Source organism: Centroberyx gerrardi, chromosome 13 (assembly GCF_048128805.1).
Source record: "Centroberyx gerrardi isolate f3 chromosome 13, fCenGer3.hap1.cur.20231027, whole genome shotgun sequence".
NCBI lineage: Eukaryota > Metazoa > Chordata > Actinopteri > Beryciformes > Berycidae > Centroberyx > Centroberyx gerrardi.
In genome coordinates this window covers 1,109,154-1,134,486 of record NC_136009.1, presented here as the reverse complement: position 1 = coordinate 1,134,486, position 25,333 = coordinate 1,109,154, and the positions used below count along the sequence as shown (strand labels likewise).

The following is a 25,333-nucleotide window of genomic DNA, read 5'->3' as shown; positions in this document are numbered from 1 at the left end:
TGTCAAGTTGGTCATGTATATACAGAGCTGTTTGATGTCCACTTTAGTCTCCTTTCTGTATGCATTCTGTACAGTGTAATACATGCAGCGTTTATAGTTGAAAATGGCACATTTTATGGCATTTTTCATTATTATTATGACACCAAACATTAATATGGGTGCTCACTTGTTCAATTCGCAGATTAAATACAAAGTAATTGGTATTACTTTTTTTCAAATCTCGCGCTTTTGTTTTGAAGGCTAAACGGCCAAACCGGAAGTCTTGCTTCTGCTAATTCGAGCTAGTCTTACCTATCGAGGCTGAGGTGCCGCAAACGTGACGCATTTTGAAATCAACAGCTAGAGAGGCGATTTCAGCTAAATAATGGTGTAAATGTCTGTCTTTTCAAGTCACTTTGGCATCTGTTGGCTTCAAGAGACTTGGAGTATGCTGTAAGAGCTGCATGGAACCATTTTATGGTTATTTTCCGTTATTTTTTGAAGTCTGAAGACAGGTCTCCAGCAACTTCCGGGGATCTCCGGGACTGTTGTATGGACTAACAAACTTTACCCGATTTTCTCCTGGCATGGGGGTGAGTAGATAATGACTGAATTTTCATTTTTGGGTGAACTATTCCTTTAACTCTCTGACATAATGATAGTTGATGCCATTAAGTTAGTAAACATGCATGCATGCCCACACAGACAGATTCTTTTTTACCTGTTATCAGCGGTTACCAGCTTTGCAGTCATCTTGATGTAGTTACCATTGGAGTGCTCCTCCATGGTTGCTGTGGTTACTGACAGGTCACCAAACAAATCAACCAACCAGGTGAGGCGAGCAATGCCACTGAATGCTAGGAAACCAAATCCAGGCTTCAGAGCACCACCTAGAACACACAAACACACAGCTATTATTGTGTATATATAGTTAATTAAAACTAAGACTACAGGGTTTCCCACACATAGAAAACTTTGTGGCGGCCTGCCACAATATCAGCACTGACCGCCCAGTGATGTAAATAGGTGCGGGTCCTGCGTCTCTGAAGCATTAAAATCCGAAAGGACGCAGTAAACTCACTATTGACGCGTCCAGGGGACACACCCTATTTTTTCCTAGAAAATAGTCTCAGTCATCGCGGGAGAGACTTAATGCCCTTGCTGGGCCTGCATCCAATGCTACTTTCGCCGCACAGATTTCATTTCAACAAGGCTACAAACTCGGTAATTGGTAAATAAACTCACGTGGATGCTGTATTCACTCATGTCGATGATGACCCGATGATGCTTTACCGTCCAGGGGACGCGCCGTGTTGAAAAAAAAAAAATAAATAATCCACCGGCCGCCATTTTCTCACCGTCTGCGCATATATCTCGCGCATATCTCCCGTTTTGTTCAGTCTCAATGAGTGAAAGGAAAACGTTTTACAATGCCACCAAAGAAAAAGACAAACTATTGCAAGTAGGGATATACCCGAATCCGAATACGTTATTCGGGAAAGCACAGATAGGCTAATGCAATGGAAACAGATATTTCTTCTACCCGAAGTTGCTCGTTATTATTCGGGGGAAAAAAACCATGATTGACATGTCTGTGCGTCAGCCACTATGTTTCTTCAAATCGATTCATATCATTGTGGATGGCCACAAGATAAAAGTGCCCATTCTGTTTGCAACATAGGACTTTGATTTCACTAACTAGTCGTTTCATTTACTACACATTAGAGGTCTGCAACCGACCCGAACCCGACGGGACCCGAGACTGTAACGCGCTTAGTTAGTTTAGTTTAGTTTAGTTTATTAAGTTTATTTGTCAGGGACCATGTGCAAAAGAGAACATTGATCTCAGTAAAGAGAAAAGATGCTTTGCACCAGATTATAGCTATTTGCTAATTTCCATCTGCAGTCCCAGGGCAGGTCGACATAAAATACAACACAAACAATACAATAAATTACAGAGTACATGTTGAAGTACAAAAAATCACATCTAGTCACATCACCACATTTCATACACACACTGCACAATATGTGAGATCACATTATGCTACTTTGAATAATAAAATTATTCAACTTTGCTGTGAAAAAAACTAAATTAGTAGTAGCAAAGTAGTAGACTAATGTAGGCATGATTGGTTATTTACAATCCATTTCTTAGCTTCGTGTGAGAAAGTGTGGAGATCTGTACAGAGTTTCAGGTCAGTGGGAAGTTTGTTCCATTCCTTTATAGCTTTAAATGAAAAGGAGGATTGAGCATAGGCAGAGCCTCTTTTGGGAACTCTACACTCCCCCCTTGAGGTCGACCTCGTAGTCCTGCTGGTGTTCTCGGAGCAGAGTTGGACAAAGATCTTCAAGGGTGGGGGAGCGGCATTGTGGATTATTTTGAACACCATACGAATATCTGAATACATGATTGCATTTTCAAAGTTTAACATATTATATCGAGAGATTATGCGGCAGTGGTGATATTGTCGTGGTTTCCTGTCAAATATTTTCAGGGCTTGTTTATGAAGAGACTCAAGCGGCTTTAAGGTTGTCTTGTTTGCCTGAGACCAACACGACATACAGTAATAAAAGTGAGAAAAAATCATTGCATTTAAGAATGCAATGATTTGGTCGTGTCTTAGCTTACATTAGCTTTGTGCTTGTTAGCTTTAGGGAAGTAGGCTAACATTACTCCTGGATAGCATGACAGAGCGAGACGACGTCAGTAGGGTAGACTGGGAGTAGTTGGTAGTAGCCTACTCAACCTGTTGCTGTAACTCAGTCTCAGTAAAAAACCAAGGAGCGCCACCCAGTGACTTAATCTGTTACTGCAACCAAACAATATTCCAAAAGCATAGTAGGCATATTTGCGACTGTTACAACTGTATGTCGGGCTCGGTCGGGCTCGGTTGTTTTTTTTTCATGTGTGGAAAAAAGCACAATGTTTTATGCTCCTCGCTTTCTCCTGAAGCTCTGTGTCACACAGGCTGCTGGGCTCTCTCTCTCTCTCTCAATTCAATTCAAAGGGGCTTTATTGGCATGGGAAACATACGTTTACATTGCCAAAGCAAGTGTGAAATAAAAACAAAAAACGTACGTACAATTAAAGATATACTAGAATAAAGAAATGTGTAACCAGAGCTGTGTAACATTGCAATCAAATATATAAATAGGAGTAGGTAAAATTAACTTAAAAATACAAACAGAAAAATTGTGCTTTTGCTGTTAAAAAAATATATTATTGGGGACCCACTCAATTTCCCTGGGACCCACTCAAATTACCACCTGTGGGTCCCGGGGACTCACTACATTGAAAACCTATTTACATCACTGACCGCCACAATGTTTTTTTTTTTCACTATGTAATTGTAGAACTGCGTGTAGCGCATTGATTCGCTCAGCCCCTAATTGCTCTGTGCGCTCTCTCTCTCTCGCTCCCTTTCTCTGTCTCTCGCTCTCTCTCGGTCGCGCAATCTCTCTCTGTCGCTCACTCCCTCTCTCTCTGTCTCTCTCTCTGTTGCTCGGTCTCTGTCTCTCTTGTGCGCACTCGCTCTCACCGGACCCGTTTGTGCACCTCCCATTGCGGGCGTGAGGGATATGTTTTTTCCATGCCAAGAAGACGTCCGGCTGAATTCCCGAAAAGAAGAACTACTGCTTAACGTTATTTGGAATACAGCTGGGTTTCCGAGATTAGCATGCTGTATATAGCTGCTAGTCAGTATCCACTGAGTGGACTGAAAACGTAAATATTAACTTTTTAACTCTAACTCTGAATGTTTGCTACCTCAATCCAGATTAATATTGAAAAATATTTTCAAGGAAGGAAAAGGACTCGTCCTGAGGAGGAGCAGGGACAGTCTGGACCAGAGGAGCTGCTGAGCAGTAAAACAGAGTAGATAATGTAACAAGGCTAGTAATTTAATGATGTAAAGATACAGGTGAAATTGACAGCACAGAGAGATGCAGAAGGGCAGAGGGTCAGAAGAGCAGATTTCTCTGTAAAAGGGGCCTCTTTTCAATTCTTCTGTACCTTATAGCCAGGACAAAGCAAGCAACAAACAGAACAGTTTAGCACTGTTTAGACTTTCTTGAAGCAATTCTGATGTTGAACTATTTCAAGATTTGACCAAATCGAACAGTGTTTCTGAGTTAGAACTCACTTCCTGTTACCACTACGTGGTGCTATAGTTAATAAATTATAATAATTAATAAAAGTAAATTGGGTCTTCTGCTCAGTCTTTTCAAAACAGAAAATCCAAAGGATTCATCCAGCGTTTTAAAGGAAGTTTTAAAAGTCAATTGGATCTTCTGCTTAGTCTTTTCAAAACAGAAAATCCGAGGGATTTGAAGGAAGGCAACACCACAAAACAACATGCATCTAATTTAGCAGTTCCTTAGGTGAACACAGGAGTGTCAGTGCTTCCGATTGTAAATACCAACTCTGCTCAGGTATTACTGTTTTCACAAGGACTTTGCTATGCCAAAATTGGATGATCCACTGAGGAAATAAATCTCACTTCCTGCTGTCACAAGGTGGCACTATAGCATTCATTGACCGAAGTTAATCATAATCTTAAAGCTGCCGTTAAGTATATCAATGTTGCCACTAGGTGGCACTAAATTGCATAGAGGGATCAATAAAATTCTTTAAGAGTGAGATTCTGGTGATGAGCTCTCACAAAATAGAAGTTAAGCCACACTTCCTGTTTGTCTAAGTGGTGCTCATGAACACAGCTAAGAGAGAATTCTGTAGCTGGTGTTACGCATGTAGTAACTGCACCCACACCATCATTGTCATCTCACATCTGGAAAGGCCCTGTGCATTTTGTGTGAGCCTCCTCTCTGATAACAGATCAGTATGGTGAGGGAAGACTGTGAGATCGAAAGGAAAGGGCACTGACCTCAACGTAAATTACCTCATTTCCACCCCTAAAAGCTGGTATCAAGGAACAGACCTGGTAAATAACCATAAAACTCCAACACTCAGCCCTGTCTTTGTTAATCCCCAAAGAGACAGAGAGTCTGAAAGGAGACACATTGGAATGTATCCAAAATCAGGAGAAATCTTTGATACAGACTCATGAAACCTTGGGTATCACATTGTGGTGGACTCTAATGTATATGTCTAATTTTATGTGTAACTGTGATGTTTTATATAATAGTTATTTGCATTATTCAATTTCTTTATCTTTACATGGGGCTTAGATAGCCACAGATATTAAAGTGTTTAGGAATTTGTGCTGATTTTAATAATGTTAATGTTACGACGGTCAATTATATTGGATAGATCTGGGAACCAAAATTAGGGTTTCATGCATATGTAATGAGCTGTAACACTAGACATGCCAGCCCACGCACACACCCCTCAACTGATCACGACAAAACCAAACACGCACATTTCCAATGCGGATTTCATGCACTTTACGTGGTCGCGACACGTGTGCTAACGGAGTCTGACAACAACTTTGTTCCAAAGTTTGTCTCCAAAGACAGACTCAACTGCATCATCATCACAAGCAAAGTAGAAAGCCTGTTTCATCCCAAACAGTGAAGAGAGCCTTGCTGCCTTGCCTGTCTGCCTGACAAATACACACACACGCCAGCACGTGTGTCCGTGTGTCCTGCCTGCTACAACCGCTATCAGCTATCCTGCTGAGTTTAACTCTGAAGAATCATTGGAACCTCCAGAGTGGGTCGGCGTTAGCCTTGAGAGACCCACAACCCTGTCCAGCAGCCTGCGTGCTCCAGCCTGCGTGCTTCACTCTGTTGCGGCCTGCTGAGATCAACTGAACAGACGTCGGATCTTCAACCTCCAGCACCTCGTCGAGCCGAGACTCCTCACAGACTCCCGGCCTCAACGTGCTTCATCTCCCTTTATACCCCAAGTTAACTTGGGGTATAAAAAAACAGAATAAAAATTTGCTGAAATTGGACCAACGATGTAAGAGGAATCCTGACTTTAAACTCAGAATTCTTTTTGTCATTTCAATGTAAAATGTGGAAGGAGTCAAGAGTTAATTAGGTTTACACTTCATGTAAAAAACAGTGACGGACTTAATAAGTGACTACATGTTGAAGCGTGGCATACAACAGATTTTTTTTTACAAATCTTTAACACTTTAGTATTCATTATTTATTTACAATTATTTTGAAAATATTTTTAGCATGGCATGTCAAGATCTTACCATGGCGGCTGGCCACAGTAGAATATACAGTATACAGGGGAAAAACTTGGTTTACGTGACAAGCTCAACAAAGCCAAAAAACAAACCGCAAAAGCCAAGGCGAGTGGAGCCGCAGGGGGAGAGACACAGCGGGAAGAAAGGCGTGTGCGTGTGTGTGTATATGTGTGTGTGTGTGTGTGCGTGTGTGTGTGTGTGTGTGTGTGTGTGCGCAGTGAGTTTACAAGCAGCAGCTGTGTTAGCGTGGTGAGATCAGTCTCTGGTGTGACAGAGAACATAATGTGATGCACAGTGTTACAGATTGCTTTAGATCAATTTCTATATACTGACCAACTTTTGATTTTGTGGCGGCTCGTATCAATATTGTGGCAGTGCGCCACAAATAAACCTATGACATGGGAAACAAGTGTGCCGCCATTTCGTTTGAACAGACAACAGGAAACACACACTTTTGTCTCCGACCTATGACTAGTTCCTGTTATTACCCCGCCCCCTTGTTTGACAGACAGCCTGCAGCACCTCCTACGTAATGTTCTGAAAAATCATGAAGGTTCAGGGCTTACAGAAGTTCGTTTCGGGTGGTTCTCAGAAGCAGTTCTGATGAAGCATATCCAAGCCTTCACATTTTCGAACTGCATTGCCCCCTCCGACCTTGAGAACACATCGGAAACCCTCTCAGAACAGAGTATAAAACAAACTTCATGTCTCTTACCAGTAAAATGAAGGGTGCCTTCCTGCAGTTGTTTCCCTTCTACCTCTCTCTTCAGTGTTTTGTAGTCTGCAGACAGCAGCTCTATATGCTCCTCATGAAGAATCACTCCTGGACACACACACACATGAAAGATTTATTTATGTCCACATAAATACAAGCATACAAAGGACATAAACACTATTAATACAGTCAGATATTGAGTCAGTCAGTTACATAAGTGCCTAATTGTTGCATACACACAGGATGAAAACAGTGGCAGGTCGAAAGATAACAGACAGTATCCACTTCACACACACACACACACACACACACACACACACACACACACACACACACAACATCTTACTGAGCGGATCTAGGAAAAATGGTTCAAGAGTCATGGACTGCAGGAACATGGCTGGATTATGTCATCAGGGGGCCTCTGGCACTTAGTCAGAATGTAACCAGTAACCCAGTGGATTCAAACCAGCAATCTTGAGATCACAAACCCAGCGCTCTATGCACTGCACCAAAAGCACAATGGAACACAATGGAGTAGTATGGGCACACCAAATTGATATACCAAATTTCATGTCATTCTGACCTGTGGTTCATGAGTTCAAGATTTCGAAAAGGTTTTTCAAAAAATTCAAAATGGCAGCTGAAAATTACAGGCAGACATTATGGGTCCTAAAGGCAAAAATGTTCAGCATATCCAGATACATACACTACCAGTCAAAAGTGTGGACACACCTGATAGAATGTACTATGTTTTACATTATCTTAAAGCCATTTTGATAAGCCATAGGCTTATGCTTATATGCTTGTTTTTAGACAAATACAAATTGTGAAGTTGATGCCTATGTATGAATGTCTTTCCAAAGCTTTTGCCTTTCAAGGCAAAGGGTGGCTACTTTAAAGAATCTAAAATATAAAATAGTTTTAGCACTTTCTTGGTTACTGCATTATTCCGTTTGTGTTATTTCATAGGTTTGATTTATTTACTATTATTCTAAAATGTGAAAAATAGTAAAAATAAAGAAAAATGCAGGTGTCTAAACTTTTGACTGGTAGTGTATCTCCAACCCAGAACCTTGTCAGTGTGACAGGACATTGCTGATAACAAGATTTGAACTCACTATCTTGTGCACTGTAGACCTGTGCCTTAACCACTAGTCCACTGGTGTTGGCATTGCACAGTGGGGAAACAAGACTAAAAGGGACACCAATATTGAAATTCAATTGAATGAGACTAAGCCTGTGTGTTGTGGTCATTTAAAGTTAGAATATTGCTATAGCATCACCTATAGGTACAATACCACCAAATGTTGCATGCTACCTCAGAGTTGACCCGTGCACATGTGTACCAAATATGTTTAAGGTAGGCCAACAACTAACTGACTTATGGCAATTTTTGTATATTGTATAAATTTTGAAAGCCAATTGTAGCAAAAAGGGAAGGAATATCAAAAATCTTTTGACAACTTTTGTGCAGCACAGTCTAGACGTGCTGTGAGCCAAATTTAGTGAAGATTGGACAACATTTGTAGAAGCAGTGAAAAAAACAGTTTTGGACAAAATTCAAAATGGCGGAAGACCTTGTGAGTTGACATGGGAGTGGCCTATATGGATAGATGTGGCTTGACCCAACGAATACATCAAGGAATTTTGTTTCTATGATCTACAGTCACCGAGTTATGGCTGCTTAAAATGTTTTTGCTGCTTGAAATGTTGCTATAGCGCGAAATGACACCAATTTTTGCATATTGGCTCAGAGTTGATACCTGCACATGTGTACCACATTTGGTTGAGAGAGCACAATGCGTTCCTGAGTTATGGCAATTTTTGTGAAATAGTTCCCACCCACAACAGTTGACCAAATTTGGAAGCCAATTATATCAAACGGTATGGAATATACAACTACAATACAACTACTTTTATGCAGGACAGTCCAGATATGCTGTGTGCTAAATTTGGTGAAGATTGGACAAAATTTGTAGGAGGAGAAGCGAAACAATAGGTTTGGACAAAATTAAAATTGGTGGAAAATCTACACAGACGGAAATGGGCCTGGCCTATATGGATGGATGCGGAATGACCCAAGGAATCCAGGGAAAGTGGAATTTTGGCCAAGACGTAAAGTTTCTGAGATCCAGATACTTTTAGGGCAGAAGAAGCAGGATAATAATAATAATAATAATAATAATAATAATAATAATAATAATAATCCGACCAAAAACAATAGGGTTCCAGCACCATATAGGCCCATTTCCGTCTGTGTAGATTTTCCACCAATATTAATAATGATGGAGGATGTTTATGGAGGACAGTGTATGGCGCAGGGAAAGGGTCAAAATTAAGACTACTGAGAAGCTGGCAGAGGCTATATCCTTGCCGAAGCCAGCTACTGATCTGGCCAATGATAAGCCGGCGCTGGTAACTGAGAGGCCGGAGGTGGGAAATGAGAAGCCGACTATTTATTCGACCAAGGTGGTAACTCATGCGTCTAACCCAGCAACCCACTGGATCGGCTACTGGCTTGGCTGGTCATTAGCTTCCGAGGCTGGTAACTAGCACGCCGGGGCTAGCAACCCGCTGGTGTGTGAACCACTGCAGTATCAACGCATTAAAGAAAAATATAGATACAACCACTGCAGTATCAATTTACACAAAATGTTTACTTCTAGAGCAGTGTAATAATTCTTTAAGGAATTGAGAATAATATTAAATCAAACCATGCAGTGTCACTGTAAACAAAACAAAAACTTTAGTTTTTTTGTGACCATGCTTAGATGCTTAGTTTACTTTCTAGACCAGTGTCACGTTACATATTTGGTGATCTCCTGTGCTCGGGGGGATGACGAGAGAAATTCATGCAAAGACTGCTGCAAAGTCATCTGTTCTTTACATAGCTCAGTTCTAGCCATTTCATTTTCAGCTAACTTCTCCTTGTGGTAGCGACGTAAATGCGCTATAATAGTTGTAGTGTTGCTGCTGGTATACGGAAGTGCAGCTTTACAAATCTTGCAAATGGGATGCTTTTTGTTCACGATCTTTGACTCATTTTCATACGTAACAGGAAAACTAGTGACTTGAACTGACCCGGCGCATCCTCAATCTCCAGCCGAGTTTCGCTAGCCATGCTGGCACCTGGATCTCAGCTCACCAAAGTAAACTGAGATGGAGGCAGAATGAAAGACCATTTATGCAAAGCAGAATAGTGCCACCCTGTGTTTAAAACGAGTAACCGCTGATAAATCTACCACAAGTAGCCTACATATTTGTCCAGTATGGTCATAAACGGGCATAATTCGCCTTGCCGTTATTTTGTATTGCAAAATTCAACAATATTTTGTCTCATGCCTATAACATGGGTCTTTGATTTCATACAAAAATATGTCACACAACTCACATAAAACATACAGATACAGACTTCATTATGGAGTCTAGGCTCTGATCTATTGTAAGTTGCTTTGGACAAAAGCGTCTTACAATGCTGAATGACAATGTAATGTAATGTAATCTTGTCACTCCCTGTGAGCATGCACCTAAACTAGCCAAATGAGAGAGCAGGGAGTGATTATTCCCTGGGAGTGATGTGATTTGTACAAATCAGAGCCTACAGGTGGATGCTGGGGTGGAAGCGGGGCATATGAAATGTTGTGAGCAGCAGCAATAACTGTAGCAGCATTGATCGGCAGTCTGAGCAGTGTAGCAGCTGCATTGGCAAAGCGAGAGAGTGAGCAAGTGCATTTGGTAACTTAAATAGACCGCCTTGTTGCAAGGGGGGCGTTGGATATGAGTTATGATGAGTAGTGTGTACCACATGTCCAGCAGCATGACTCAAGTTGTCTGCCTGAAATAGCTTTGCAGGTTTCGCTTTGCTTGAGTAGAGTATGTGGCTAGTTAGCCTAGCTGATTAAGAAGCATTTGGAGTTGTTCACAATAAATACAACTACAATATTGATGAACTTGTGCAAGTACACACACTAACCCTACCACACGTGTTCCAATATTCTGTGCAATCATTATGGTCTGTTACAGTAATGGAAACAAGTCTCTATTACAAGTATAGTACTTATTAGTGACTAAGAGGTAATAAGTAGCAAACTAATATATCAATTTGTGGTTAATCAGTGATTAACTACATAATTAAACATTAACTAGTGAAACTGATGTTACCTTCTATAGAGTACAATAATTGGTGGCATCACCTGGTACCAAAGATCAATCAATAGCAGATGGCAATTTCAGTAGTTTGCTTTTTACCTTGCCTGGTGTCCAGCCCCCGTGAATCGCAGTATCGCATACTTTGATAACTGACAACTAACACCAACCAATCTGTTGGGGCGAGAAAAGTGCTAAAGACTGCGATTCGTGGGGGCTGGACACCAGGAAAAGGTTACTCTTCAAATCAATATCACCTTTTTCCTGGGCCAAATCCCAGAGCTCCACAGCAGCCTTGTAGTTCATGGTCATGGGATACTCCACACAGACATGCTTCCCTGCCTGCAGGAAAGTTCTGAAGAGGATAGGGGAAACAGATGTGTAGGCTTGAGAGGCAAGGTCAGAACTGACGTCACACATGGGGGGGCGGGGGAGGCCCATACTCTTATTGGAAGTCAGTTTGATAAAATGCTGGCTGGCGGCAAGTTTGAAAAACGTGCCACTGAGAGAGACAACGCTGAAAGCCTGCTGGATTCTGGAGACAACAGTAACTCTTCGCCATCTACACATCCTCCACCTTTCCACCATATATCTGAACTACTAACAAATGGGCTGGCCAAGCCAAGCCTACCAGGCTGCGCCAAGCGAACAGACCTGGTCGCTGGTAACAGAGTCGAGACCTGCATGGCGGCGAGTTGAGCTAACACCCCCCCTGCAGAAGGTAGGGATAGCACGAGGCAGAAACACCTGTCACATAACTGCAACACGCAGGGGAAGACTCCAGGTTGCGGGCTTGCTAGGCTGGAGGTAGGCATTTATCTAACGAGCTAACTTCCTAGGTCTAGAGAGCCCCGTAACACAGGTCAAATAGGCAAAATTAGGAAAACAGCAATTTGATTAGAAATTAATGTGAGTTGTGCATTAAAAAAAAATCAAATGGGGATAAACATATTAAAAAATATATTTTTAAAGATGGGAGATGACAAGAGAGAACACAGTGCCCTCTGATCACAGGACACTGGTTACCTTACCGCCCCTAGAATCAAGAAAAAAGTGGCAGTGGATGCGAGTGCTGCCCTAGCCTCTGTGGACGTTGCCGCTGGCCGAAGTCCCATTTCCAACAAAGTGTTTCTACCTTGCAGTGGACACGAGTGCTGCCCTTGCTTCTGTGGAAGTTGGCAGTCCCATCTCTCCACCTCTCATGTTTCTCTTTGTCACACCTGCTTTCTTATGTCATTGTGATTATCCATACTGTCCACTTTATTGTTGTGTCATGGCACCTATTGCATGCTCAGCTGTCCTGGTGGGGGATGGCCCACCCAAGGTTTCTTTCAGGTTTCTTCCATTTTTTCCTAATAAGGTTTTCCCTAAAGGTTATAGTGCAGTAGCAGATAAAACTCAGCCCTGTACACACTGAAGTCAGAGAGGGAGAGAGAGACGGGCAAGGAAACGAAAGGTGCACTGCTGAACAGTTATTTACTCTTATCTTCTCTCTTACAAACCTGAAACACACACATACTGCATACTGTGAGTCAGCTCTGGATAAAACCATTTCTCAGATCAGTTGCTACAGTACTTTTTTAGCACTACATGCAACCCTGATATAGCATTACCTGACTCAGCATTACCTGATATTGTCCTCATGCGACATGTTCTCGGTGCAGATGAAAGCCACATGGATGTCCTCTCTGCTCACAGCCTCTTCCACTGAGATCTGACTCACTCCATGCTGAGCCTCCAAGCTTCTCCTAATGAGCAAAATCATCATCATCAACATCATCATCATCATCATCACCATCATCACAGGTTTACCCATTATGGATTTTTGGAAATTAGGAAAATGTCAAAAACATGATGATTAAAGTTAATCAGCCTTCCTTTTTCATGCATAGGCTTACCTGACCATGTTGTTTATCTCACAAATAAGCACTAATTTTTGTTTTCATTCAACTGTAGGATTGCTGTCCCCTTTTATAATCAGTTGTCTTTCAGACTGAGTTTTTGTGTGACTGAATGATTTTTTTAATTTCTCTGCTAGTCCACTCTCTTTCTATACAACACCTAAAGCTTGCTAGAGAAGAGTCATTCCTCCAAATTGGTGCATTTTAAATCCCTCCAACATATTTCAATATAATTTGTGCAAAATGTTTGCCAACATTACATTAAAAATGCTTGTTTTAAATAATTACATATTCCCTTTCATAAAGCATGATTTCTATTACGTATGAGTGTATTTTATTACTTTATTTTACTTTATTACTTTATCACCCCACCCGCCGCCGCCGCAGATCCTTCAGGTGAATGCAATAACTTGAACAGTTTTTACAAGAATCTTTTCAAATTTGGTATGGACATTGATGACCCCTAGAGGAAGAACTCTATTGATTTTGATGTGTTTATGATTATTATACCCATTATTAATTAACTGATTAAATTCATGTCCGTGCTATTTGGACCCATATCTCACCAATGGTGCATTATATTGTGTTGAAATTTGTCAAGAGAATTGTTCAGGCAATTATGGAGATTTGTATGAAGTTTGCACTTTCTGTGATTATTATTAATAAATTAATTAATTAATTTTTGTACTGGTACCTTCGGTGCTTGGACCCCTAGACTATTGTAGACTATTGTATTTGTATAGACTATTGTATTTGTATTTGTAAGAATTCTTCTTATTTGTATTTGTAAGAATTCTTCTTATTCTTATTTTTCTCCGCTAAAAGTATGTGCAGCTCAGAAACTGTACGTCTACTAGATTTTCCGCCATTTTGCATTTTGTCCGAAACTCTTTTTTCGCTACTCCTCCTAGGCCGTTCATCCGATTCACACGAAACTTGTGTGTGCAGAATCTTGGGACCATCCTCTTTCAAAGTTGCATAAAGGTTATTGATAGGTCAAATGGTTTGGCTTTTATCAACCGATAAACTTTTAACGAAACATGACCTTACACAAAATTGGCCATAACTCCTTGACCATTCATCTAATCAAGCTAAAATTTGTAACACATGTTGAGAAGTGTTGCTTGAGCATGCCCCCAAAAGCATTTGGAGTTCCATCACTAGTGGGCGCTATAAAAGCAAAAAGTTTATATCTCGTAATCGGCTACATGGATTCGTACGAAATTCGGTTTGCACGATCTAGGGTCATGACTCAGTCGATGCATAAAATTTGGTAATGATTGATTAAAGTGGGCGTGGCTTATTACAACAAATCTAAATTTCTAGACATTTCACATTCCAAAATTCAAAAAATCTAAATACATCACCCGTACGTCCTACAGAGCTGAAATTTTTTCAGCACATCCACTGAATTGTGACAAAAGTTTGCCTCACTGCAACCTATGGTCAATTCAGAAGTCCATCACTCTATATTTTTCAAAATATGCAAAATCAATTAACATCTATATCTCCACAAGTCTTCATTCATATGCTACCAATATTGACACAGACATTCTCTAGATAGTAGATATCAAGTGTGCCAAATGGTGTTCAGATCGGTCAAACTGTGAGTCCGCAGTGACATTCAATATCTTACTGTAATTAATACTGTATGCACATCATTTTCTATTTCGCCAAATGTTTGATCAAACTTCACCAAAATATTTGACAATACACCCGAAACCAGCAGAATGATGTGTGATTTTTTTCAGAATTTTATCACTAACATTTTGACTGTTGTAAGCGTTTTAAGTTTAAATAGACAAAAATACCCCAGTTTTGCACGTGATGTCATTGCCTCAACTTGTGAGAAGGTGTGTGGAAACCATGTCTCCCCAGTGGTGCAGTCAGTAAGTCACCTTTTCTGGGGATACAAAGGTCCAGAGTGCGAATCTCCAGGTGGCCAAGTACTACTTGCCAACAATGCAGCAATTCATGCATGTGGTATGTTTTCAAGTGCTTATTGAGGTCATATTAAGTCGAAGGATGCCTATTGTGACCCTGTGAAAATTTCTTTTTATTATGATTTTTCTCTGCTAAAAGTGTTTGTGCAGCAAAAACTGTAAGACCTATACACCAAAAATTGGCAGGTGGGTTGCAAACTCCACCCACTACTCAGTTTTCCCCACTGTGGCATATAGCAAAGTGGAAGTTGGCAGAGTGGTAAAGCTCAGGTCTCGGGACCACAAGGTTGTGAGTTCAAGTCCCTGTTGAACTGTGACCTTTTTGAAGTTTCATAAAAAGTAAATCAACACTAAATCACAGAGTGTAGAAAACTCAAAGCAGGTGTTTGACATCATCTGTCAGTGGCAAAATACCTGATTGGGGTGTGGCCAGGCCTTTCAGTGCAGCAGCAGCTTTCTGGCCCATGTGATTTAGTATTGTTTTATTCATTAATGGAGAGTACTACAATGTTTTATAAAGTGATTAGCGCTGTCATTCATAGGCTGCAGTATCACAATACGTCTTTCTACCTTCTGTAATGTTTTGTCTGTCTTATCAAATTGTGCTTGGACCCCTCAATCGCCGCTTGCGGCTATATTTTTTATTAGGGCCCGAGCACCGTCCGGTGCGAGGACCTATTGTATTTCAAGGAATTATTATTATTATTATTATTATTAGGGCCCGAGCACCGACCGGTGCGAGGACCTATTGTATTTCAAGGAATTATTATTATTATTTTTCTTTGTAAAAAAAAAACGCATTTTTGAGGGGCTAAACGTGCTCGGAAAGTTGCGAAACTTTGCACACACGTCAGAAGTGGTGAAAAATTACATATTTTATGGGTCTTGCGCATGGGTTTGGCTAAATGGCTCAATAGCGCCCCCTACAAAATTTCAAAAAAATACTCATCGCTCTACGTTTCACCTACATGTACCAAATTTGGTAGGCACATGTATCATGTCCAGACCTACCCGATCATCGCTGCTTGCAGCTTTAATTATTATTGTTTTTCTCTTTGGGCTCAATTTCCCGTGAGATGGTAAATGCTAGAGCTATGAAACTTTGCACCATGGTCTAGTATGGCTTCAATTAGACCCACAAGAAATATGACCCCCATTGGCCTGATGGTGGCGCTATAATTAAAGGTCAAAAATAAAAAGTTTAAAGGGCTGTATCTCCCACACCGTTTGTCCGATTTACATGAAACTCGGTACACGAGTCCACCTAACCGTACTCTACAAATTTGCCAGAAGGACCCTCAAGGTTCACTTGGATTTTTTTTTTGATATTTAGAATTATTTAAAAAACACATTTTTAACATTTCCTCCGACACCGTTCGACCGATTACCACCAAAATCGATCAATCGCATCTATGGTCCAAGCTCTTTAAATTTTGTTTATAGATTGTTGATATCTACTGTAGTTTTAAAGATATTAACCCTTAAAGTTGTGAAGGAGGCGTGGCCTATAAGCTAAATTGTTATAACTTTGTGATAGATGGTCCAATCATCATGAAACTTGGACAACATATTCACATATAATGCAGTGTTTCCCCTTTAATTGTACAGGCCTGGTGGGCCGCCAGGCCAACGAGAACCCCCGCCAGGCCAAAACTTTTTATTTTTTAATGCCAAAAATAATGCCAAATATCCATTCATTCGGAAATCAATACTCATTTGCGTTTGGGAGCCTCTGTGCGGCGCTGTTCCGAAACGTGAGTCAACCTCTGTGTCGTTGCCTGGGAAACTCTTGACGCGATGCGAGTGCCACTGCTATCACACCGTGTCCTAACTGAATGCGACACGAGCAGGCTGTGGCGATCTACAATTTCAATAAAAACTTTTATTTTGGTTTTGGAGCACCCTTTTACACACCCACTTATCCACCCAATCGATAGCCAGCATTCACCTCTCCTGTTCCGGTCCAACCCACTCCCTTCCAAGTAACTATGGCGTAGCCAAAAGCTAAGATGGCGACTCACCACAGGGAAGAGGCAGAGTCCGTCCCGCAGTGTCCGCGTTATACCCTTGCGCCGAGTTAAGTACGCGTAGCCGCTCGTCCTACAAAGCCGACATCCTCCAGTTCCAAGGGAAAAATGGGATTACACGCCATCCGCATCGCTGCTAAAGCACCGTCTTCTCAGCTGCACCGGCCTCTCAACTCCGTGCTGGCTGAATAAAGTGACGTGACCTAGACTTGAGGTAACTCCGGTTTGGCCGGAGCTTTCATCAAAGCTGGTTTATTTTGGGAAGTGGAATTATTTTGGGGATTACTTGTGAAGATTTATTTTTGTATTCTAAAGGAACTTGCATCTATTTTATTTTTGGTCATAAGGAAATTCTGGAGTGGAATTACTTTTTTGTTGAGCTTTGGACTATTTCCTTAAACTGTGTTGAACTAAAGAATATTCTAATACAAATGGTGGACAATATCAGACTCCTTGTGTGTGTGTGTGGTGATTTTGTTTAAAGAATATTCATTTTGTCTATGGTTGCTGGTTTCAATTGTTACACAGGTTTTTCTGGGTTCATGACATGTTTGATAATTTCATGGGTCCATTGTGGGAGGTTTTGACTCTTGACTAACTTGACTTGATTTAACCTTAATATTGTCAGGCCTGATCCTGACTAGGGCTGAAACGATTCCTCGAGAAACTCGAGTAACTCGATTACTAAAAATCATCGATGCAAATTCTTTGCATCGAAGCTTCGTTTAATCCATATAACTATATACACGCTCAGTGTTTCGCACGGATGATCATTACTGTTGCACAACGCGCTGGAGAAAGAGAGAGAAAATAGCGAGGGGCGAAGAGAAGAGACAGGCCAGAGAAAACGACAGAAAGTGTCCAAAGTTTCGGATCCAGTGTTGCCAACTTGGCGACTTTGTCGCTAGACTTAGCGACTTTTCAGACCCCCCTGGCGACTTTATTTCTCAAAAGCGACTAGCGACAAATCTGCCGACTTTTTCTGACCATGGGAAGCAATGTTAATGTGTTGAATCCCAAAGCATTTGGCAATAAATTGGTTCGGCTGATGCTGGTTTTCTCTACTTGCTTGTCTAATCCAGAGAGGTCTGACGGTCACAGCGCTTCCCACACACAGCGTAGCTCCTTCCCTCCGCTGAGAGCAGGGACTGTAGGATAGGGTCCACTTGTAATTTCTACTGGCGTATGCCGAAACTGGCCCGGGTGGGCGGAGTCAGCACTTAATATTAAAACGGGATGAGATGAAGGCTAGTAAAGAATGCACGTTAATTATGGCTATATGTAATGGCTAATTAAGAACGTAAATCAATATGGTGGCTAGTTATGATGTCCCTAAGTTAGCTAAGTTTTGCTCAAGAAAATAACCACAGAAAATAAAATGCTGCAGTCAATTTGTGAAAGCCTGAGCTTCATTCATGTTATTATTATGATAGTCACACACACATACACACACACACACACACACACACATACACACACACACACACACACACACACCTACTCCCCTCACAGTGATGCATAAAATACCCCAGAAAGCAAAATATCAGGTGGTGTAAGTAGCAATTGGAGCCTAAAATGCACCAGTCCAATACAGCAGGTATATTCAGTTTAGTTTGATTGCAGTGAGTAGGGTCAGCAGGTGTAGGGCAACCCTTCAACATAGTAAATAAATGTACATTAGCCAGTCTTATGAACTTGTATGATATTTAGGCCTAGTAATAAATATCAATAATAATTATTATTTCACCTCGTTTTCAGTAAATCACAGTGTCGTATGGACAGCTTCGTGCGGACAGCTTTTCTCTTTTGTATATTTACTATTGCTCTTTAATAAAGCAAAATTATTTCTTATCCGATTACTCGATTAATCGATGGAATAATTGGTAGAATACTCGATTACTAAAATAATCGATAGCTGCAGCCCTAATCCTGACTGGCACCCCGGCACCAAGGAAGATAAAGTGCAGCAATGAATCATGCACACTGTGTTCATGATGTGCTAATGTTTTGCAAAGGTCATAGTTACACAGCTTATTTTTATGCAATAAATGCAGCTTATTAAGTCATCCTCTCCTTGTGATCACTTTGTTTTAAGTCTTGAATATACCGAGCGAACAAAATTTGAACGCAAATATAAATTGCAGACCGCCTGCTGCGCCATCTGACCGAAGCTGACCGCGCCAATATGCCATCCCACGCGCCTCGTCTGTTTAGTTTTTTTTTGGTACATACCACCAGGCCTGAAAACAATTCTAGGGGAAACACTGTAATGAATGAACATGTGTGCAAAGTCATTCAAATATTGACCAATAGGGGGCGCCACAAAGGCCAGAAAACTGTATCTCCTAATCCAATTGGTGAAATTGCACACAATTCGGTACACATGCTCTAGGACCACGTCCTAATCAAAATCTGAAGTTTGGTCGTCATTAGTGAAAGTGGGCGTGGCCTGTGACATTTTGGCTTATAACTTGGCTTTCACCAATCGCTATGAAACTTGGTAATCATGTTCCAACCTTTATGTGGAACATGCACACCAATTTCCATACAGATCCGACCAGAATTTTTCCAACAGTAGCATTTTGAGTGTACAGCTAAACACAGTAAAGCCAATACAAAGTTGGATATTGACACCTTTTAACTTGCATTCTTCAGTATCAGAACTTAATAGCCTTGGGCCTGATGGTTCAACAGCCTTATATGACAAAACTGACAGTAATCTTAATGCAAACTTCCACGTTTCAGCTCTAGCTGCTGTACTGACATGAACCCAGCCATCGTCGCTAGCGGCTATATTTAATTAGTTACATTTATTATTGAGTGTTAAAAAAATTAAGGTACATACCCTTTATTATTGGGGAGACAATCCCTAGAGGATTATATCCATTCATTTTGGAGTGTTTAGGAGTAATAACAATATAATTAACTTTAGATTAGCCCAGAAGGAAACATTTTATTATTTGGTTAAATAAAAATAGTGGGACATACAACCAATATAATTGGGAAGATTAACCCTGGAGTCTTATTGTGTGATTATTGAATGGCTTTTTATTACATTTGACTTAATGGGGCCTTTGAGGATTGGGGAATTTCGGGGATATACCCTTGCTGTTGCCCCCTGACAGCATCCTAGTTTTAATTAAAATATCACCCCATATATGAAAACCTGAACTTCTTGGGACAAATGCTTACTGGACAGAGATCAATCTAAAATAAACTCCCCTGGAATCTATAAAGAACTCATTGACAAAATAACATCAAACTTTCAGGCCACAAAGAGTCTGTGGATTACAGACTTAGGATGTGACATTACCAAAGAAGAGCGGGATGAGATTTGGAGTAGGGCCCACACTGTCTCTAAGGATGTATCACTGAAGTTAACACAACTCAAAACAGTGCACCGGTACCATTGGACCCCTAGCAAGCTACACAGGGTTGGCCTCAGACCAACAGGCACCTGCTGGAAATGCTCAGCTAAGGAAGGGACCTACCTGCACATGGTTTGGGATTGTGTTACAATTAAGAGCTTTTGGGTTGAGGTTTATCAAAGGGTTAGTGAAGTAATAAGAACACAAATAGATCCAGATCCCGCAATTTGCCTACTTGGTATCTTCTCCAGACTTGTAAATCAACCTAATAGCAAGTGGTTGGCTATAGCCTTTACAGTCGCTAAAAAGTTACTGCAAATGGAAGGACACTTCCGCTCCTACTATTCAAGACTGGTCTAATGCACTTGCCAAAATAGCTAAACTGGACAGAATCATATATAGCAACATAGACTTTGTGAGCAGATATGACAAAATCTGGGCTCCTTTCCTATCCTTTATGACATGACTGGATATAGCCTTGACTTGCTCGTTAAGAATGTTTCATGTGATGTATCATCTTAAAGGTTTTATGTAAATAGGCATGAATTTATTATATTTTGTATTTCTAAAATAAGTGCTCTGCTAGTCTAAACACACGACCAACCCCTTTAAATAATTTTGGTTATTTTTACGTTTCGGCCTACATGTGTTCGAGTATGCACCAAGGTGCTTGCAACTCTAGGATGTACTGTATAGTGCTAACATGGGCGTATACAGGTCCACACTGATGTATGTCTTGTTAATTTCTTCTGTATTACTTTTTAGTATGTTATTAATTTCCATTATCTGTATTATTTTTCAATCTTTTATGTTTGTTTGTCAGTCCATGTGTAGGGGGATGAGGGATAGGATGTGGGTGTATGAGATTGGGAACATGCTTGGGGGTATGGGAATTGGCAGGCAGGTGTGAGTACATTTAGTGTCTGTATGAATTGTGTTCTTTTTCTGCTCGCCTGTTTCTGTCTTTATGTAAAACCCTCAATAAAAAGATTCAAAAAAAAAAAAAAAAAAAAGTTGATACAGTTCAAAGATGAGAATTGCAATGACTCCATTTTACCAAGTTTCAAAATATTGCCAGGACAAAAAAATGAATTTCTCACTGAATGAGAGAATTAAATGGAGGAAAAGGGAACGATCAGAGGGACTTGTATTCTAGGGAGGGGGTGCTAAAGCCCCAAAACTCATTTGTATGACTGTAAAATTGGGGCATTTTCTCATTTGTTTAAACTGATCTATGCAATGTTTCCTCTGTATTCCTTTAGCAGTGGTGGGCCACCACAGCAAGGAAATTACCACCACTGCTATAAATGTGAAATTAAAATTAGCATTGTAATTTACTCTTACTATCAACTAAAATTAAAATAAGTATAGTCCAAATGTTTTAGAAGTAATGATTTTATTATAAACTTTCTTAGAACTTGAATCATAACTTAGACCCAAACAGCAACATATATGGGACAAAATCTCAACAAAATTTTGGACACAGTATATGGACTTCCTAGATAATGGCTATTACCTTGAGTTTTGTAAATTCAAACAGTTTGGCTGTGGTGCACAACACGAAGTTGATAGTGAAGACGCGCAATCAGGAAGTGAAGCATAATTCCCTAAATGCTTGATGCTAGAACAGCCAAACTTCAGGCACATATTTGGGATGGACCCCAAAGTGGTGCCAATTTGAGAATGGAAAAAATTCAAATGTTGTGTTTTATCCCCCCAAGCACCACAACTGCATACAGGAAACACTGCTATGTTTTCATCATTATTGGATCTCAGTCCTCCAGAAAATATGCACTTTAGTTATCATTTTAATGAGCAAATGCTTTACTCAGAAGAGAGAACCAGTCTTGCTCAAAAAATGTAAAAAAGAATAGCGGCTGATATATCGGTTATCGGAAATTTCATCACCCAATTATCAACATCAGTATCGGACCCAAAAATCTCAAATGGGTCGGGCCATAATAGGAAGCAACACATAAAATAAACCAATTTTCACGGTGATGGTCTTGTTTTTCTACAGCGATTACACTATGCTATCCAAATTAATTTGAGAATGATATATTGAGGTAAATATTCTACACGTATGGTTTTAAAGTTCTGAGCTGCTGCAAAGTCCACTTGAGGCATTTCCCTGGTTGTGTTTAACTGTGCATGCTAGAGAGTGTGCATGTGTTACCTGGATATGAATCCTTTGATAGTGAGTGTCTCTGCAGTACTGCCAGGCAGCGGTGTCAATATGTCTCGGATCCTCACCCAGCCTGCCGTGCCAATGCCAACCACCACTGCACCAAACATACTGACCAGAGAAAAAGGAAGATGTTACTAGACCTTGCAAGTTACTGTGTGTGTAGGTGTGTGTGTGAGTAGGTGTGTGTGAGTGAGTGTCAGCCGTATTGACTGGTGTGTCCACTGATACCAATACCCACCGCATCCCCTTACATACTGATAAAAGACAACAGTTACAGTTACAAACCTTGTGTGTGTGTGTGTGATAAAAGAGAGATGAGGTCCCTTCCCTTCATTCTGTGGAGAGTGGTGCATTCAGTACATGATGCAACACTGTTGGAGCTATAGACAAACGATGGACAATATACAGTATGTGCATTATGGATCATTTGTTTCCTGGAAGTGTTTTGGACAAATATTTGTGTTTGTTTGAGTAACTGATAAAGTGTTTCCCACACATAGACTTTACTTGGGCGGGCCGCCCAGGTATATTAACGGCCGCCAAAGTATATTTGGCGACCCATTTTAGCATTTTTTATTTTTATTTTTTTATCCGTCCGAGAGAACGACACCATCCGCGATCGATTAACTAGTGGACAATCTCCCCTCGCTCTACCCCTCCAAGGTTTCCCACACATAGAAAACTTTGTGGTGGGCCGCCACAATATCAGCATTGACCGCCACAAATTTTCTTTTTTTTCACTATTTAATCGTAGAACTGCGTGTAGCGCATTGATTCGCTCAGCCCCTATTTGCTCCACGCGATCTCTCTCTCTCGCTCTCTCTCTTGCTTGCTCTCTCTGTTGCTCCCCCCTCTCTCTCTGTTGCTCGGTCTCTGTCTCTCTCTCTCGTTCTCTCACCGGACCCATCTGTTTGCCTCCCACTGCACACGCGTGAGGGATATTTTTTTTCCATGCCAAAAGACGGACGACTGAATTCCCGAAAAGAAGAACTAACAGTTAACGTTACTCTGAATACAACTGAGTTTCCGAGATTAGCACGCTGTATAGCCTAGCTGCTAGTCTGTATCACTGAGTGGACTGATAACATTAATATTAACTTTTTAACTCTGACTCTGAATGTTTGTTCCCTCAATCCAGATTAATATTGAAAAATATTTTCAAAGAAGGAAAAGGACTCATCCTGAGGAGGAGCAGGGACAGTCTGGACCAGAGGAGCTGCTGAGCAGTATAACAGAGTAGATAATAATGTTAAAGGCAAGTAATTTAAAAATGTAAAGATACAGGTGAAACTGACAGCACAGAGAGATGTAGCAGGGCAGAGGGGCAGAAAAGCAGATTTCTCTGTAAAAGGGGTCTCATTTCTATTCTTCACCTTGTAGACAAAAGCAACAACAGACAGAACAGTGTAGCACTGTTTATATTTTTAGGTTATGTTATCTTTGACGCAAATTACTTTAGATATATACAGGTTAGTTATTTGTTTGACAAATGGAACTACTTAAAATGGAGTACATTAAATAATTTTTTTTGGAGGTGTGATATTTATATTCAGTAAGTCACTCAATGCTGGAGTAGATAACTACAGACCATTGTAATGAATATCTCTGGCTTTGGAAAACCACATGAATTTTGTTTTTTGAGCACTTATTTGACCGGCTGATATAAAGTGCTTGTTAAAACCTAAACAGATCTCTCTTTGTTCAGAGATTAGGCACTCATCAGACATAAGTAGGTACACAGGTGATATTACCCATTTTGATGGAATTTACAGCCTTCCAAAGATTTCCAGGATTAGAATGAGAGCTTGCAATTAGCTCAGATACTAATCTGATTTGGCTTTCCTGATAGCGGATGTACACTACTGTGCAAAACTCTTAGGCCACTCTGAAAATTCTCATTAAAGCCATTTATCTGAGCAGTAAGTGTTAATTAGTTAAAACACTTTATAACATTGAACTAAACGCAAAGATACAAAGAAAAGTAGCTTATTATTGTTTCTTTCTAGAACCACACATGTAGGTTAAATCTGCAATACCTGGAAATAGTCAAGCAGAAAATAAAGGACATGAGCACTTTCAACTGTGCATTCTTATGAATACTCCACATTGATCACACCAACAAGTAACCAGGATTGTTAATGAGTACTACACACTTCATAACAGCCAGAATGAATTTTATGACTGCTGTTGATATGCTGGTTTATCAATGTGAAGGATTTGAAACGGCTTACTGACAGCATGACCACCACTACTGCTGCTACTACTATCATCACCACTATCATTGCAACTATTGTTACTAGTACTACTAGTAATACAGCTGCTACTATTAATAGTTACTACCACCACTACTGCTGCTAATACTACTACTAATAATGTTACTACTGCTACCACCACCACCATTACAAATACTGCTTCTAGTAATACTAATACTACCACTGCTACTACTACTGCTACTGTTACTAGTTCTTTACTAAATCCTGACAGTAGTTACTACTAGTCCCCCACCCCCCCAAACATGCATATTCGACATATTAATAATATGCAATAATAAGACACTTCCACAAAAGCTAGCGCAGCCTTTGTCATTTCTGCATCTGAAATGTCTACGAATTTTTATAAACTTAAGTTTTGAAAACTGTCAAAAGGTCCTGAGAACCCAGGAATAATATTCTGTGACTTACTATGTTTCCTATTATGCATGGTCTTTGTAAACAGTTGATCCTCTTTTATATTTTGGTAAAAGTTTTGAAATTCAAGAAATGTGTAGACCATACACCACATCAATGTTGTTCTCTACTGTTCTACAAGTAGGGACAACAACAGTAGGGAAGATGCTACCTGAAGGAAATGCTGAGGCTTTAATCAAAATACATTCAGAATTTTGTGTACTAAATGTTTTGTGTCA

At 40.4% G+C, this 25,333-nt stretch overlaps 1 protein-coding gene across 1 annotated transcript in view; it reads right to left on the bottom strand.

Moving 5' to 3' along the window:
• Nucleotides 1-22,535, bottom strand: part of blvra (biliverdin reductase A) — a 32,765-nt gene extending 10,230 nt beyond the window's left edge. Inside the window, exons 1-5 of the mRNA XM_071894239.2 lie at nt 22,417-22,535; nt 12,630-12,749; nt 11,259-11,356; nt 6,856-6,963; nt 701-869 (exon numbers count right to left, since the gene is read on the bottom strand). Of these exons, the coding sequence (XP_071750340.1) occupies nt 701-869; nt 6,856-6,963; nt 11,259-11,356; nt 12,630-12,749; nt 22,417-22,535 (614 nt within the window). The remainder of the gene's footprint in view (nt 1-700; nt 870-6,855; nt 6,964-11,258; nt 11,357-12,629; nt 12,750-22,416) is intronic.
• Nucleotides 22,536-25,333: the final 2,798 nt, after the last annotated feature.